Here is an 18,508-nt window from a genome sequence, read left to right as displayed (position 1 = left end):
GTGGGATGAGGTGAAGTTGGGCCAAAGCAGTATTTTAAACCCCCATTTTAGATATTGTCTTTACAGATATTGTGAATGGTTTCAATTGTAAAATATTATAATTGAAGTTCAGTTTGAGGATAACTGTCTCACTAGTGCTTTTGTGAGGTTTTAAAGCTTTTATTCCCCATGAGACTGTGGTGTTGCAACTAGACATGTATGAGACCTCCTCCTAGTGGTCAAAAAGAGGCACTACATCTGGCAAGTCCATCCATTATTGACAGGGGGGGGGTACAATCTTGTACTTTAACATCCTTGGCAGCTATTTCAAAACTATTAATTTCAGCACCACATAAAAGCACTATTGTGTACTTTCACTGTTATTTATTGTTTAAAGTTTCATTGACATTTACACAACACAACACAGACGGATCCTGATATCTCAGCAGGAAATATGTTGATGCTTTGGTTGTTGTTTCTTTGCTCTGGTTGCCTACCTTAACTAAAAAAGTGCAGTTTACTGATCTTGCCGGCTGTACACACATGCATTGATATTATACTTTAACAAAAACACTATACAGTATATCCAACACCATACAGCCACGAGGCATTCACAAGCAGAGAGGAGCCACTGTCCCTCTGGTCCTTTGTCTTAAAATCAAAAACAGAAAAAGTGCTTAAGTACATCAAATAATTCAGATATCCTAAAGTCACAACACAACAACTGAAGGAGAAGCAGTCAAAGTTACAGTACTAATCGATGAGTTGTGATCTCAGAATAACTCAGTCTACAATCAAAAGGTACAAGTGCTTCTACTGGAAGTGTATCAGGAAAGCAGCAGCACGGTGGAGTAGGTTGTTTTTATGCTGAACATATTTACAATATTTGAGAGTGACCTAAACTCAACTCCATGAAGCCTCAGTCAAATTAACATGGAGAGGTGCTAAAGAGATTCGTGGAAGTCTTGAGACATCGTCAGCCACAGGGGGCCGAGATTTTCAACATAAACATAGAGGTCACGGTCACATTTATGCAACGTACACACGCGCACACCACAGCAGCTCCAAAAACACATCGCTGCAAGGAGGCAGAGTCAAAACATCAGGTATGTTTATGAGGAGAGAAGTAAAGGTGAGCTAAGGTGGCCACTTCACTCTTGGTAAAATAGAGCGTTATTTCATAACATTTAATGTTTATATTTAAAGTTGTTTACCTCACTGCACTTGTTTCTGCAAGAACTCACTCCCCAGGTCAGGAAGGATGCTTTTTTAGTAAAAATGTGTCCATAAAATCTGGCACATAGGCTAAAAAAGAAGGCTTCATATTTTATTTCAAGACCCTGTAAAGTGAATATAACTCTGTATTTAGGTTTGTTGTATGACAGGTCACTTTGTTATGAACCACCAGGTCAAATTTCAGTCAAATAAAACATCTCTAGGTTTATTAAATTAAGCTTCAAAATCATGAAGAATGAGACAATAAAATCTGCTCTAGGATGGTGTGGGTGTGTCTTCTGAATGAGCTGGAACCTTTCCCACTTAGGAGAAATACAATCCTGTCAAATTTTAAAAAAGCTACAGCCTGAAAGGAGAACAGGACACTCATGCCATTAACCTGACCCTTGACCTTACGTTGACCAGAGGGCAACTGCTGGGGAAAAAAGAGACAAAGTCAGTTTTCTGGCTCAAATCTCTGTTATAATACTTTCAACGATCCATAAGCCACTGTGGCTGGTAGATTTGGCAAGTTTACCTCACAATTAACAAAAAAAACAGTATTTAACTGACTTAAATCTCAATAAAGGCAGTGACATCAGCTAACAACAGACTGTACTGAGATGAGGGGTTATTCCCCGCCCAAATAAAACCCACCCAGGAAAGAGGTGAAAACTTTCTAACAGTCTAAATCAAAAATTCAGTCACATGTAGATCTCAGTGTTTTCACATGCTTACAGCAACCATATGCCCAAATATCTAGTGTGTTAAGACACAAATTTTGGATTTCACTTTACAGGGTCTTTAATTTAAATTAAAAAAGTTTAATTAGATATAATCAAATTAAAATCAGCAGTAAGTCATTGTAGTTACAAGAAAAAAATAACTTATAATGTTGTCTTCAGTATATAGAGGCAATATGAATGTTTTTGGTCAACACCAAACTCTTCAAGTCAGCTGAAAGCTGAAATACCAGAGGTACTCAGTGACAAACACATCTTTCATGTGTTAATCATACAATAGTATTAATAAAATATAAGGTGTCCTTATACCTAGTTACAACCTCATAAGCTCGTATGTAACTATTAAATGTTTATTTACTGTTACTAATGATAAAGATGTGGGGGGCTTGAAGGAGAGAATTACTGTATTTGATACAGTAAGATTATGATTTGTTAAATTACACATGGCAGTGCATTCTATATGTAGGACTGAAGAGAACACCGAATAGTTACAGCAGATCTTTGAGAACTTCAAGCTCCTGTGAGGAGTTTTTGGCTGATTTTGAAACAAACAAAAATCAAAACTGATACGTCTTTATGGCAAACAAATGCAAAAGGAACCATCAGCATAAAAATCAAAATCCACTACAAATGTTGTGGTGAAGTGCACGAAAAGATTGTTCAGTTCCCTATGTGTACTGCATCTGTCCCTGCCAAAAAAAACAATAAATTAAATACATTTCAATACAGTCATACTGTTTGCAGTAAAACAGCCTTTTTTTCAACAGTTTCCACTGAAAAAAAATCCTTGAAGAATGATGGATTTAATTATTTGGAATTGATTATTTAAAGATTTAAAGATTTCTTTAAAAAAAAAAAAAGACAGAACAAAATCAGCAAATAGAAAATAAGTGTGTCTTTGTCAATAGATGATACAAAAATGGAAAGAAAGCTAAAGTTCCTCACAGGAGCTTTAACTGAACATTTACTGGGCCAAAGTTGTCTAATATACCATATCATTTAGATAAACAATAACTCAGGATTTAAAATCACCAACAGCAATGCTGGAAAGAAAAAATGTGGAGGAAGGATATGACTGCAATTGTTGAACATGAGGAGGTGCTGAGAAAACTAAACAGGAAAAATGACTTTCTTAGGAGCAGTGTGACAGTTGCAGCTGTCATATTTTGGAAGAAAGAACCCGATCTTCTCAAGATGTTAATGAACTTTGTAAACAAATACATGCAGCTGTACTGATCATTAAATTTATGATGCTTTTGCATTGTTGTACCTACTTTCTAATACACTTATCAATGTTTGTAGTGCTTTCAGCCTCTTTGGTTAGTTTTATATTTATTTCAAAATGTTTTTTATACTTGTATACTGCCATAAAGTTGATGAAAGTTAAAATTATTAACAAAGGTAACATTTCTGTGTCCATATGACGTCTTTTTAACAAATGGAAATGTTTAAATGTGTTTGTTCTTTCATTAATGGTAATGTATCCTCTATTTTCAGCCCTAGTACATTTGGCTGTGGGTTGATGGAGTTGACCAGCCGTGTTTTTTATCTGTAGATTGGGTGCTTTTTGTTCCTTTCCCTGCCACCAAACAGCACAGTTCAAGTCTCCTCTTCAGAGGCACTGGGGGAACGCTCCTGAAAAAGAGACAAAAAGGAAAATGTTGACGTAGAATTTCTTTAAGTCTGCAGCTTGTTCAGATCTGGACCAAATCAACTGGACAAGATTTAAATAACTTGACGATAGCCACAGGATACATCATCAATAATTAGTTATTCAATAAAAATGTTAGGGCAGGTAGAAACAGAACTATACCAAGAGAGAAAAACAAATCAGACTTAACCCTCTCACCACTATTCTGTAATTCATAATTTATTTTTAATTTTGCAGTAAGATTTCTCGTGTTTCCATGGTAATACGTTTTCATGAAAAAGACAACTAATGCAAATGCTTTAAAATGTCTCAGTGTTTGTCTACTATAAGAGTTAGTTTAAAATGTTGTCACAGTAACCATTACAGATCTTTAATGATGAATGGAAGCATGTTTTGTTGGGTCCCAGTGACGCTAACCTTGGACTACTAAATGCATACTTCAAATTGTTACACATCAGTGCTACGTTCAGATGGCATAAAGCCTACGGTACAACTGTCTTTGAATGTGTTGACTCTGCTGCCATTCTACAGCCTAGTCTCGATTATTTCAATACAGGTATAATAGAGAAATACAGAAAGTAGAGAACTGCAATAGTGAACACAGCTGTTCCAATACAACCTGGGCTTTGAAACTCTCATTTCATCATGGTGTTATTCTTGTTCCTTTCCTCAGAATAAAACATCATAATGAGGGTATTTCCATTAAGAAAATGCTGCCCTCTGGACATCTTGCTAGTTGGTTTAGCTAGCCACCCATCCATACTGGCGTTATTGGAAGTTTGCTTTGCGCTGATGGGCATACTACCTGCCCAGAAGTCAGAGAGAAAGAGGATCTGTGCATATGTTTGGGGGAATTTCTATTTTTTATGAATGAAGGTATAGGGGACTACTGCAATATTTTTCCTGTAATGGATCTCTATAATGAAAAACTGGATCACTTTTTTTTGTTTGCAAAACAAACCCATTAGGTTACTTGCAATAAAAAAGTAATCTGTGCACTATAAGGGATTAATTGGTTAGTTTGTCCAACACTGGACATGAGTAACAGTAACATGGATGGAAGTGAATTGACCAAAGGAGAATATGATGGCAGGATAAAAGAAAAAGAAAAGAAAAGCTGTATATTGGATATAGTTAGAATAAGTTGGGTAAATGATTAAGAGCGTGAAGAGATAAAACTGATGGTAAATAAATAAATTAATCTTTAACTTTATCTTTAACATGCATTTTCAGTCAATCAGATACCATGATATGTGATTGTATGTTTGTCTGATTGTTGTACATTAATCATCACAGACTTGCTGTATAATGATGTCAGCTTTATAATTTTTATTGGTCACCTATGCCTACACAAACAAAGAATTTGTATCTGGTTAGCTTTGCTTTCAATGTGCAGGAATCAAAACATTTAATGCAAAAAAAAGAAGATAAATAGATTTTAAAATAAATATGCACATGACCCAAATCAAGAATTTTAACAAGTATATACCAGTCTGTGTGCATTGATGGCACATTTGTAAAGAGTGCAAGAATGCTGAATAAACGTAGTGAAGGATAAGATATGTAATGGTCGGACAGATTTACATGAGGTAGATAATTAAGATTACATTTAAAACAGTGCAAAAATGCATGTGTGCAGAGTGACAGTTTGGGGAAAGACACTGACACTGTGTCAGATTCTTTCAGTATGCACTAACATTTAACACCTAAAATCCTATTCTATTTTACTATATCATAAACTAACCCACTGATTTCCATCCATACTCCTGGATGATTTATTTTGACCTCTGAATTAAACTCTTTTCATGCTGTGTAACAGCTGACTTAAAAAAACTGTTTCAGTCGGATTTCCCCTCAAAATCTGAACTCTGTTGCAAAGTATTAGAAACTTGCTAATAATTTCTAATTATTTTCTAACAGAAAGTAAGTTTCTGACTTAAAGATAAACTGAACCAAACAATGAAAGCAGTATCTGGTCTGTAAAACTATGATGTTTCTTCAAAGGTCAAACTGGTTCTAATAAAGATGTAGAAAGATAGACACAGTGTGATGTACCTCTTCCTGCTCATCCTCGGAGTCATCATCACTTACAACAGGTTTGGCTCTGGTGCGTCCCATTCGTCTGCTGCGTCCTTTTCCTCTATCTCCACCCTTATCCTTCTTACCAAGACGGATTTTTACTTTAACTGAGCGAGCTGGAGACAAAACAACACATACACAAAACACCTTTAAAGTTTAATTAAAAAAAATGAATTTGTTTAATGAGAAAAATGGTCAGTTAGAAATGTGCTAACATGTATGAGAAATTTAAGACAGTAGTAAAGAAAAAACTTTAAACATTTAATATATTTGTGTTTTGATGTCATGTTTACATTCAGACTCTGATCCTTCATCTAGCTCCTCTTCCTCTTCCTCACTGTCCTCTCCCTCGCTCTCCTCCTCTTTCTCGATCTTCTGCCTCAAACTGGTGAACACTGACTGGAGGACAATGGAGTCTTCATATATCTGCTCAAATTAGTGAGACACAGTACAAATTCACTGTCGTGGAAATCAAATGTCAAGCAAACACAGAAACCACTGGCAGATCCACAGAGCGAACACAATCCACAGTTCTTGTCGGTAACTTTTTGTAAGCTGTCAGAGTGTGGGCCATTCCCTACAGAGTAAAAATCAAGGATACTCAAAATGAGATGTACTGTAGCACTAATCTTTACCCAATTCTTTGATAAATGTTATATAACACTATAATGGTACTTCTGATCTGCATCCAGGTGTAATCTAGACGAGTGTAAAGGATGTTGTATGTTGTAAAAATCGATGTGCTCATCACATTTGATTTTACCAGCGATCCCTCCAGGTTGAAAGTCTGAGCATTTTGGAAAAGCAGCATGACATCTCTCTCCAAGTCGCCAAGACTGCGGTAGCGATGACCTCGAATCCTCTCCTGCAGTGAGGACACATCATGTTTTATAAAGAAAAATAAGCATTTTATTTGTAAATGCTAACCAACAAATATAAAAACAGCTACAGTTTTTTGTTCAGGCTCTTCTTTGCTGCTGCAGTAAATGGTTTACCTTGATCTTCCTGAAGTCCACAGGCTTGCGGATCAGCTCATAGTACTCAGGCAGCTCTTTTCGAGAAGGCAGCTGGATGAACACCTCGCTGAGCTGACGCCCACTGGTGCTACAGGATACGACATAACCAGAATAAGAAAAGATAATTGATCAACATTTCAAAACCTCAATTAATATTGGGATTTAACACATCAGACGGTGTTTCATCCTAGTTACCCACTTGGGCTACAATCCCCTGCCCAGTGTTCCTCTGCATAAAACAATGAAAGCCAATACGCAACGCTTAAGTACAAATTGAATGAAAAATATGTTTACTTATAAATAATTTCTACAAAAAAAAAGCTCAGCTTCCAACTGACTGCTGACTTGCAACTGCTAAGGCAAATCCTGCATATTTCCCTGCATTCTATTGCCCTCCTAAAACCTGGCACAGACAATCTTTCACATACCATGACTTATCTGGCAGAAATAAAAAATGGATGCCCACAATTTCCCCAGTCTCCAAATGGAAGTTTTGTTTGTTTCTCTCTGTGGCCTCAGTACTTGCCACATTGGTAATTTCTCTCCCTGTTTGGTGTCTTATCTAATAATGTCTGTAAAGATGCAACCTCTAGGTCATCTTAGACTCCAACAATCTTTTTTTTTTTTTTTTTTTCCTTTACCCGGGTGACCAAAGTGATACAGTCCAACTATTTGAAATGAGCTCATTTCTTCATCCTTACGAGTTGGAAAAAGCAATCCATGCGTTTATTTCTTCAAGACTGAACTACTTTATCTTTTGACATAAGTCAGGCTGTCCTCAAAAACCGGGTAACTGTGGCCATGAGTGATTAGTGAGAGAGGCCACCAAGACACCTATGACTACTCTGGAGGAGTTACAAGCTTCAGCAGCTGAGATGGGATTGACTCTGTGTACAACTACTGTTGCCCGGGTCCTTCACCAGTCAAAGCTTTATGGAAACTGGCAAAGAGAAAGCCACTGTTGAAGAAAACTCACATTAAATCTTGACTAGAGCTCTCCAAAAGGCACCAAACACTGCACATCACCACAAACACACCATCCCTACTGTGAAACACGGTGGTGACAGCATCATGCTGTGGAGATGCTTCTCAGCAGCCAGCCCTGGAAGGATTGTTAAGGTGGAGGGTAAAATCAGTGCTGCAAAATACAGAAAAATCCTGGTGCGTAATCTTATTCAGTCTGCAAGAGAACTATAGCATGGGAGAAGATTTATATTTCCAGCAAGACAATGACCTGAAGCATAGTGAAAGCTACACAGAAATGGTTTAAAAACATCAAGGCCAATGTGCTGGAGTGGCAAAGTCAAAGCCCAGACCTCAGTCCGATAGAGAATTTGTTGTTGCCTTGAAAAGGGCTGTTCATGCCTGATCCTTGTGCAACCTGACAGAGCTTGAGCAGTTTTGCAAAGAAGAATGGAGTAAAATTGCAGTGTCCAGATGTGCAAGCCTGATTGTGACCACACAGACTCAGTGGTGTGATTGACTTGAAGGAGATGAATATTTATGCAGTCACTTATTTTACTGTACATATTTTCATTTAATTGACACACACTACAGTGTGCTGAAGCTTGCCCAAAAAGTAGTTGTAGCATAATAGACCAACCTGTGCAGTTAGCAGGTTAGAGGGCAAGACGGCATGGTTTGGCCTTGAATGTCTTGATGATTTCCTGTGGTCCATTTTTACTGTAAATTGTCTTGTGTCCAGCAGGGCATCAAGCTGAGGTTTCTTGGGGAAAAATTATAAAAGGAGCTCTCTTTAATCTTGCTAAACTAGCTAAGGAAGCTAACCTCTCCAATAATGTCAGGGTCACAGTCAAGTCAGCGGCTATTTGTGGATTAGTGGCAGCTCCTGCATGTTGGCAATTTTTTTTAAATACAAAAAACAGTTTAAAATGAACAAATATTATAATGAGATAACAATAGCCTGAGTTTAGAACAATATATTTTGATAAGACTTTAAAAGATTATTCTGATACAGTTGTTCTATAGATTTATGTCACTTGAGTTCACTTCTTGTAAGAAACGTTTACTTGGGTGATATTTTGTCAACTTCTGGGGGTTTTGTCAGGTCAGAACAAGTATGTGGATTAGTTTTTGGAAAAGGATGACTTGATTTTTCAATCAAATTTCAGTAATCACAACTGATCACAGAGGTGCCTCAGAAACATCTGATAAGGAAGTGAAACACTGAAAACTGATTCGTCATCAAGTGTCAAAATGGGGCCAAAGAAAGATTAATTTTTTTATACAGCTTGACCTCATGTCTCCTACCTGTCTTTATACTTGATGACAGCGTCCACTATCTTCCTCATTTTCTTTGTGAGTGCAGGAGGGTTGGGAGAAAGTTTCTCAGCAGGAGGTCGTCCCCTCTTCCTTTGCCTCTTGCCATCTTCATCTTTGTCGCCTCGTCCTCGTCCCCCTAAGGAAGAGGAGGGTCCAGGGAGATCAAGGTCTCGGTCCCTCTTCCTCTTGCGGGTCGTTTTTTTGTGACGCACCTCTTCCTCTACCTCCTCCAGTGTGCCTTCCTCTATTGCCTGCAGAGAGACAGATTGTGGGACTAAAATAAGGGTGTTTCAGTCACAAATTCTATTCCAGAAACTTTTATTTTGTGTCTCAGTTTTTATTTCAAACTGTTAAATTGAACTCACTTTGAGCCACTGCTTCTCTGTAAGAGAGTCACTGTAGTCCACCTCTTTACGCTGTCGAGATCCTCGCCCGAACATTTTCTCCTCCTCTTCCTCACAGGTCAGTCGTTCCACCTCAGCGTCATCCTTCATGATCCAGGTAGGCAGCTCGTCCTCCTCCATCAGTCGAGGTTTTCGCCGTGGATTCCGGGCCTCTTCACGCCGTCGGTCTAGGTCCATACGCTGAGGAAGAACAAAAAAAGGAAAAAGGAGCCAGATAAAAATGAAAAGGATTATGTTTCAGTTTGAGATGTAAGTGACAAAATTAATGATATTAAACCACAGCAACACTGACCATAAACTGGTCAAACTCCTCCTCACTCCTGGCAATCATCTGGTTAACCGTTTCGTCATCTGGCACCTCGTCCTCCTCCTGAATACAGCAAGCACACATTGGCAAGCAGAGCATAAGAAAGCACTCTTTCTAAAATTGTGTGTCGTGGGTGCACGCACACACATTAATTCGTAGACACAGATCCTGACCCCAGACCTCGTCTTGCTCCTCGTGCTCCAGGATGGCCTGCAGGAAGGCCCTGCGCTCGTGGCTTGAGGACTTTTGGTCAAACATGCCAGCCTGGATGACCTTCTGGTCTACGTTCAGTTTGTACTTAGCCGCCGCCAGGATCTTCTCCTCAACACTGTTGACGGTGCACAGACGCAGCACACGTACCTCATTTTGCTGACCAATACGGTGGGCTCGATCCTGAGCCTGCAGGTCCTGGAGTGGAGATCAGGTGGAAGAAGGAGAATAGGATTCAAACACTACTAATATTGCTCCATGGAACAAGTGGTGTGAGAAAATTGTCTCTCCCGGGGACAAGTTCAATAGGTTGTTTGTACATTGCATTGTTGTCCTGTCTGACAATCAGAGGTGGAAAAAGTACTTTAAAGGACTTTTTTCTTCAAGTACTCTGGTTGCAATGTACTTAAGTAAAAGTACTGGTCTATCAATCCATTCACGTAAAAGAAAATGAGTATTTAATGTAAAATTCAGTTTAAGTAGTTCGCAGCTACTGAGGAGTTTTACAGTAAAATGTGATATTTATTCACTGGCAATTACCAGAGGAGAATAGATCTTCAACCAGGTTGTTCAGGTAAAGCCACACCTTTATAGTAAAGTAAAATACACAGCAAAATTGACAGTGTTAATTAAATTCATACAGAGGTAATTTTAACATGTTAAAAGTGCCTTTACTGGTTCAAACTACAGTTTAACAACACTTTTGAAAGCTGAAATATTTTGCATTAGAGTTGCGGTAACTCTTGGAAATCTGTGATAAGGTGGGTTTCCTCTGGTAAGAAAAAGCAAAGTCAACCACATAGCAAGGTGATGTTTACTGATGAAGAATACACACTATGTGCTCTTAAGGAAACACCTAAAGTCGCAGTCATGAACTGTAACTCAGTGGATAGCTTCGCTCACGGTGCAAGCATGTCTCTGATCAAAAACAACAAACCACCAGAAACATCAGCAAAAGACCCCCAGCAGGAATCACTGTATGACTGATAACATCCAGACATGACAACTCAGCCCAAGGGTATGATGGGAAACTTCACCCAAATACCACAAACAGATTTGAAATTGCAGAGTTACACTGGTGAATCAACACTGTCAAATAACTCTCTCTCATCTGAACCATTTGGGCCCGGTTAGAAAGTGACAGGATCAATCAGGGGGCAGTACTTTCAGGCGCGGCAGAGTCGTGATGTATGCAAGCAGCAAGAAGAGGCTGGTGCAATTATGGTGGAAGACATTAGCGCGGATGCTGCTAAAGCATAAGTTTTAGTAGAACTGATGACATTTCTTTGTTAAAAGAAGAACAAAGAACAGCATTAAGTTGTTTTCTTTTAAAAAATCGACAAAAGTTGCGTACTGACATGTCTACAGTTGCCATGGTTTGCGTTAAGTTGTTCTTTATAGAGTTTAGCCTAGTCGGTAGGGGCGCAGGCGCAGCTTGTTAGTGGCTACGTCAGGTGTTTCGTTGCTCTGATTGGCCTGTAAAGATGTGACAGATGGAATGTTCACCCAATCACCCTCCGAGTTTTTTTTTCAAAGGCTCTGCCCTTTCCCAAATGCTGTGTATTGAACATTTTCCAGATGGATGTGTAAAGCAAACAGTGTTGGGGGTAACGCGTTATGAAGTAATCCGTTAGGATTAGATTACTTTTTTGTTGTAATGAGTAACGTCACGTGCTTTACAATTCAAGTAATCCCGTTATCAGTTACATTTTCATAAATGTAATCCGTTACTGAAAGAAAATTCCCACATTTCCTCTCTCCTCTGTGGCTTCAAAAAGAGAGAAAGAAAAAAAGGAAGCTCCTTGAAGCATCTGCTCTGTTTGTCCTTCTTTCTTCCTGTAGTTAGTTGCCAACTGGAGGTAAACATTCTGTGCCATTACGCGTGCATTGTTAGCTTGTTGAGCTAGCAAGATGACAGAAAAGACAGCATGACAGTGAAATTACAGTATCCCCATTATGATGGATTTTTGGATAAAAGGGACAAGAACAGCATCATGGTGAAACGTAAGTTTAAAAAGCTCCATTTGCTTTCATTGAATCAAGTGTGCAGCCGTTCCAATAATGCGCTGTTATTACGCACAGCATTCGAGTGATTGTGTCTGCCTCTGCTCAGCTTGTGAGCATGTTTACCCTTTTACTCCTAGCGTGTCGTTGACGACGCGCTGTTTAAGCAAAATTTACATGACCATAATTGCATGACCGTTTGTGTTATTGGAAAAATTCTAACAGTTTCTGAAAACTAAAAAACTGTGCTTTACAGCCAGCATGCAGTTATTTCTGTAATGTCCCCTTTTCCCACTAAGATTCTAGCATAATGTTCCCCTGTTTTTTGTGTTTCTTCATTTTAAACTGTTAAAACACTTAATATGCAGTAATATGTAAATAACTGCCATATATTAAAAGTTCTAAGTATTGTGGAAAAATGGGCAAAAGCACGTACTCACAGGATGTTTTCTGGGCCTTTTATGATTAAAATAAGAAAAGAGCCCAGAAACTCAGTTTTAATTTGAACAGTTAAAAAAAAGCACTTTTTAAACATGCAGTACATTGTACACAACTTCCAGATATTAAAGCACTCTAGAATAATGGGCAAAAGCACTTACAAGACATCTTCTGTGCCATTTATAGTTAAAATAAGAACGTGTCTAGAGGCTCAGGAGTTAAAGGGTTAAAGGGCTGTAAAGGTTTTCCTGTCTGTTAGGGGTGTTCTCAGGCTGCAGAGATACAGGTTATGGGCTGTAAATTACGCTGTACATTGGCATTAGAGTCTGCACAGTCAAATGCAGATGTGCTGTCGTTATCTGTTGTTTTTACAACCGCCGATTGGAATGAATGGCTTAAGGGTTTTAATATTTAGTAACGAAAAGTACTCTAACGTGTTAGTTTTAGAAGTAGGTAACGCAGTAACGTAACAAGTTACTTTTCTCAGTATGTAATGCAGTAATGTAACGAGTTAGTTTCAAAAGTAACGCTACCCAACACTGGCAACAAATCCATCTGGCGTGTCAGGTTATCTGACAACTGATTCAAGAACAAATAATTGGCACAATCAAAATGACTACCTTTCTGAGGATTTCAATATAAACAGGCAAAACAAATTTGCTTTCACTAGATAGTAAATGTTTTTGGCTGAGTCCTGTTAACTGTTGCACGTCTTTAATGGAGAGACCCATAGGTTTTTATTTACTCTGTAACAGAAAAATGAGGTCTCTGCTTGTTGTTTATTGTCGTTTGTGTGGTTGGTTTTGTTCAGACACTTGCAGCATCTTTTGTACATGAAAATAAACGTGCATCACACCTGATGAGGGTTCCAGTCAGAGTCAAAAATAACCACAGTGTCAGCAGACTGCAGGTTGAGTCCGAGGCCTCCAGCTCTCGTGCTCAGGAGGAAGATAAAGTACTCTGACTCTGGATCATTAAATGTCTTCAATAACATTCCTCTGTCCTCAGCCTTTGTAGTGCCTAAGATGTGAGGCAGGCAGAAAAAAATGAGGGAAAAACTAATTTCAGGAAAAAAAGCAGTAATAAATAGAGGTTAAATGAATAACACTTGAATCTGTCTGACCATCCAGACGCAGATACTTGAAGTTGCGATATGCAAAGTAGTCCTCCATGATGGTCATGAGTGATGTCATCTGACAGAAGAGCAGCACTTTGTGGTTTGTGGCTCTCAGCTTTGGGAGGATTCGATCCAACACTTCAAACTTCCCTGATGCCCGATACAGGTCAGGACTGATGGGCAGCCAGAAAGAAGGATTAAAAGCTTAAAATGTGTCCTTTTGTATATTCCTGAGACATAAGATGAAATAAGCACTTACCCTTGGACGATCCCACCAGAGAATCCTAAATGTTCAGAGAAAGATTCCTGCAAAATCAAACAAAATGTTCTCTCTAGTTCAAACATTTCAATGTGTCGCTTAACTTAAATCCATAATAGTCTGTTTTTATTTGTTTTAGTCAACCTGCTGTTTTCTACTTCAAGGTAATCCCACTTCTTGTATCCTGTAATACTTAAAACAATTACTAACCATGACAAAGACACTGTTTTCTGAGAAAAGAACTGAAGAATAAAGAAGTTTCAGAAACACATTGCAAGACAGTACCTCTATTTGCTGGAACATGTACGGGTGGTTACAGATCTTTCTCAACTGCATGATAGTGTTCATCAGAGTCTTTGTGCCTCCTTTACCCTGGAAAATATGAAAAAAGCATAAAGCCTTGGACAATAATTTTTTTTTTATACAACATTTAACAAAGCATAAAGTCTTTACACTGTATATTTAAACATTTACTCTTGAATTTCTAAGGGAAACTTCTGCCAATTTCATCCATTGATGATGACAGTTATGAAATCTATGACAGCTGTTCTGTTATACTAAAGTGTGTATATATATATACACAATATGTAAACAGTTAGAAATGAAATAAGCAGCTGAATCTTTGTGACACTAGCACCCTGATACAGATCATGCTGTACTCCTATGTTATACCGATTACCTGAAATATTAACAAACAACAAAAATCATCAGGGATAAAAATATCGGGTTTGATAATGATTACTGCAAGGAATTAAATTATTTCTGAAATGTAAGTTACCAAATTATTTCTTATTGACCTTTAGCAGACAACTATGACATTACTCACTGCAGTGGATGGCAGAAGTATCAGTGTTGATATAGGCCAAATAATCTTGTTGCAGGTGTATTTGGGGGACATAAAAGGTACAGAACCAAAATAGAATAAGCATATCTAGCACACATAGCAGTGACTCAGTAAAATAAGGTGAGTCACCATGAGTGTGCTCACAAAAAGAGAACCTGGCAAAGACAAAAGTAAAGGAAATGTTTCTCTGTGATCTTAAAGCATAAAGATGTGGTTAAGCCTATGTAGCTGTCCTTGCCAATACCTATTTGTTTAGCTTACATTTAAATGTCAGACTATAGTGATTAGACATATACTGAAAACTATACAAAGAGTAGCATTCTGTTTTCAACATCTCATTTAGTTTGAAGTCACCAGTAAACTGCATATACTAGCTTTAATTTGGGCATCTGTTGCTATAATGCTGCAATTTAGAATTCTCTTTCATGCTTCACAAAATGATAAGTAGGTATCTAATGCTAACATCACAAGCTATCCAAGCATTCTTTGCCCTTAGCAATGGTATCCAGTTAGTAACATGTTCCTTTTGCCATCCATGGTGAGACAGACATTAAGTTTGTTTACATGGACTTCAGTATTCCGGTTATTGGTCATATCCTGGGTTTTGAATCACATGCGGGATACTGTGTTTACTTGCACACAGAGAAACCTGGTTATTCCAATGCCTGTATACATGAGAAATACTAGTATCCCAGTTTCTGATCATTGCATCTTACCTGCGCAGGCATCTGTGATGTTTATTTTTACAACTCAAACTGTGGTCATTTTGATATCTAGGAAAAATGAGATCACTGTGTATCATTTTGGGCTTATCATTGATAAATGCCAATATCACATTGCTGAAATGTTAGGCTTCATATAACTTTATGTTTTAGATTAAAACAACTATGAAGCAATTATATCATTAGTCAGTAAGACAATTTAGTGGAGACTCCATGCTAAGCAATCCTGTAAGTGGCTTAATTCACCAAATAGCTGTCCCAGAAATAACCTCTCTGTACAGAGAAGATCAGCAGTCCCTCTTCCACACATTCAACATATTTCATAGTAACTGGAGTTAAATGAATAGTTTAACCAAAGTCATGCCTGCGCAGGTAGTTTACAGCTGTCAGAAAACAGAATACTGTGTATTCATGATACAGGATACAACTTTCATTCAGAGTTCTCCTGGTAGCAAAACCGGGTTCCTCAAAGCCGGGGTACTGGCACAGTCTAGTTTCTGAAAACATTTACATGCACAAACTAAAACTGGGATATTCAAAAAACCCAACAAAAACTCAAAGTCTATGTGAACACCGTCAATGTGATGTCAGGCAAATGGTCTACACATTCAACGGGAATAAGGACAGGGTAACTTCATTTGATGCAGTTTTGGAGTGATTCCTGCAGTTTCTAACCTTCTTGTCTTTCTCTGAACCATCAGTGAGCAACACCCCCTTGGCCTGCATGTGTCTGTACAGCACTCTCTGAAGGGAAGACATGTCACACTTGATCACATACTCCACCTGATGAAGAGAAGAGACGGAACAAATGAAAGAAAGACAGACAGGAGGACAAAAAAGAAGCAAGAACACGACATGAGATCAGCTGATTAAAGGAAGAGACAGATTGGCATATCAAATATTACTTTTGCTGCAGTATCTGCTGTTTGTCATTAATCTGGAGATTATCTGGACTTATATGTGTTTGACATTTGAGTAAACATATGTGTGCTGACAGAAGTGGCTCATGCCTTCTCTGGAAGTTGCGCCTCCACTTCCTTCTTCAGCCTGCGCAACAAGAAGGGCCGAAGCACTTTATGGAGACGACGAATGATCAAAATGGTTTCTTCTTCATTTAAGTCAACCTGTAGTGATACAAAGGAGCAACACACTTCACCTCTACTTGCTGTTTTCTATCTTACACTAAAAATGGTGCTCTCCTCTCTACCTTCTCTCCGGTCATGGCAAACGGGGCATTGAACCACTGCTCGAAAGTACTGCAGCTCTTGAAGATGGTGGGCAGGAGGAAGTTTAGAAGCGCCCACAGCTCAGGTAATTTATTTTGCAGAGGGGTCCCAGTCAACAGAACTCGACGTGGGGCCAGGTAGTGGGTGTTGAGGACCTGGGTCAGCTTACAGTGATGGTTCTTCATACGGTGGCCCTCGTCCACGATCATGTACTTCCATCGGATCTGGCCAGAAGAGAAATTAGTATCTTATCACCTTTTTGTTTCAGTCCTAAGCCAGAGTCTTGAGCTACCACTTGAGTAAATGTTTATTTGAACTACAATACCCTCCAATGAGCACCCACCAGAAAGCATGCATGAATATAGTGCCCATAAAAAGTATTCATGCCCTTGAATGTTTCACCCTTATACTGATTTTTTACGTCAATCGTGGTTGATACAATTTGGGGTGCTTTTACCAAAGAATCCAAAAACATCTCTTTAATGTCAAAGTGAAAACAGGCTTTTACAAAGTAATGTCAATCAGACAAATGTTTTTAATACATAATAAGTGATGAGATAAATATTCACCCCCTTTAAACTGACTGACCTAATTCAACAGAGGTCCAGCCAATTGGTGCTAGAAGTCTCACCATTAGTGAAATGGGGATCACCTGACTGCAATAAAAGTGTCTCAAGTGATTGTAGAATAAAGACACTTGTGTCTGGAAGGTCCAGTCATTGTTTAATCAGTATTCTTGGTACCATTACACCATGAAGACAAAAGAACACTCCAAGGAACTTGGAGAAACGGTTAATGAAAAGTATAAGTCAGGATGGATACAAAAAATTTCAAGGCACTGAACATTCCCTGGAGTTCCATCATCAAGAAATGGCAGGACCATAGAACATGTGTAACTCTGCCTAGGTCAGATTGTCCTCACAAACTGAGTGACAAGAAGGAGACTAGTGAGAGAGGCCACATACGACTGCTCTGGAAGAGTTACAAGCTTCAGCAGCTGAGATGAGAGAAACTCTGCATACAACTACTGTTGCCTGGGTTCTTCACCCAGTCAAAGCGTAATGGTCAAGTGGCAAAGAGAGAGCCACTGTTGAAGAAAACTCATATTATATCTTGACTAGAGTTTGCCAAAAGGCATGTGGGATACTCCATGGTCAAATGGAAGAAAGTTCTTTGGTCTGATGAGGCCAAAACGGCAGTTTATGGTCATCAGACACCAAACACTGCATAACAAAATAAACACACCATCCCCACTATGAAGCACTGTGGTGGCAGTATCATGCTGTGGGGATGCTTTTTGGCAACCAGCCCCTGGTAATATGAATCCAGCAAATTTATAGGAAAATCCTGGAGGACAGTCTATTCAGTCTGAGAACTACGGCTTGGGAGAAGATTTATGTTCCAGCAAGACAATGACCTGAAACTTACAGCGAAAAAATACACAGAAACGGTTTAAGGACAGTGGGATGAATGACTTTGTAGTGGCATAACCTTCTAGAAATCTGTTTTCACTTTTACATTAAAGAGTTTTATGGGTCATTTATTTGCCAAAAAAATCCAAATTAAATTGACCATGATTAATTCATAAAATCAATACAAGAGTAAAACCTCCAAAGGGGTGAATCATTTTTATAGGCACTGTAAATGAGTGCAGAGTAGTGTAATTAGCACAGATGACTGGTGAGATGACATCAAGTATACAGTGAAAGCTTAAGCAAAGAAACAATTTACAAATTTACAAACAGTCAAAGCAACAAATATATATCCGTACTGAAACACAACTGACTCCACTTCACAACTGGCATGTTTGTTCATGTCCTCCTGCTAGTGTTGATAAACCAGTCTTACCTTGGCCAGGACTTGTTTATCCTTGATAATGTACTCATAAGTGGTGAGTAAAACATTAAACTTTCCACTGCGCAGTTGAGGGACGAAGGCTCTTCTGGCAGCAGGAGACCCCTGAATGGCATTAAACAGATAAAAAAAAAAAAAGAAGTTACAATAGCTTAAA

General features: G+C 38.6%; 1 protein-coding gene across 5 annotated transcripts in view; it reads right to left on the bottom strand.

Moving 5' to 3' along the window:
* Positions 1 to 348: 348 nt before the first annotated feature.
* LOC121508200 (transcription activator BRG1) overlaps positions 349 to 18,508 on the bottom strand; it is a 28,107-nt gene continuing 9,947 nt past the window's right edge. Inside the window, exons 18-34 of one of the 5 annotated variants that reach the window (XM_041784855.1) lie at positions 18,346 to 18,456; positions 16,479 to 16,721; positions 16,282 to 16,395; positions 15,947 to 16,054; positions 13,991 to 14,077; positions 13,706 to 13,752; positions 13,453 to 13,619; positions 13,186 to 13,349; positions 9,825 to 10,085; positions 9,663 to 9,740; positions 9,332 to 9,550; positions 8,955 to 9,217; positions 6,663 to 6,771; positions 6,431 to 6,532; positions 5,961 to 6,096; positions 5,644 to 5,783; positions 349 to 3,572 (exon numbers count right to left, since the gene is read on the bottom strand). In XM_041784855.1, the coding sequence (XP_041640789.1) occupies positions 3,537 to 3,572; positions 5,644 to 5,783; positions 5,961 to 6,096; positions 6,431 to 6,532; positions 6,663 to 6,771; positions 8,955 to 9,217; positions 9,332 to 9,550; positions 9,663 to 9,740; positions 9,825 to 10,085; positions 13,186 to 13,349; positions 13,453 to 13,619; positions 13,706 to 13,752; positions 13,991 to 14,077; positions 15,947 to 16,054; positions 16,282 to 16,395; positions 16,479 to 16,721; positions 18,346 to 18,456 (2,385 nt within the window). In that variant the 3' untranslated portion in view covers positions 349 to 3,536. Of the gene's footprint in view, positions 3,573 to 5,643; positions 5,784 to 5,960; positions 6,097 to 6,430; positions 6,533 to 6,662; positions 6,772 to 8,954; positions 9,241 to 9,331; positions 9,551 to 9,662; positions 9,741 to 9,824; positions 10,086 to 13,185; positions 13,350 to 13,452; positions 13,620 to 13,705; positions 13,753 to 13,990; positions 14,078 to 15,946; positions 16,055 to 16,281; positions 16,396 to 16,478; positions 16,722 to 18,345; positions 18,457 to 18,508 lie in introns of those variants that run through there. The other 4 variants (XM_041784856.1, XM_041784857.1, XM_041784858.1 and 1 more) reach the window with 4 other exon arrangements.

This window comes from Cheilinus undulatus, linkage group 4 (assembly GCF_018320785.1).
Source record: "Cheilinus undulatus linkage group 4, ASM1832078v1, whole genome shotgun sequence".
In the NCBI taxonomy this organism is placed as follows: Eukaryota; Metazoa; Chordata; class Actinopteri; order Labriformes; family Labridae; genus Cheilinus; species Cheilinus undulatus.
This window is presented reverse-complemented; position numbering and strand designations above follow the sequence as displayed.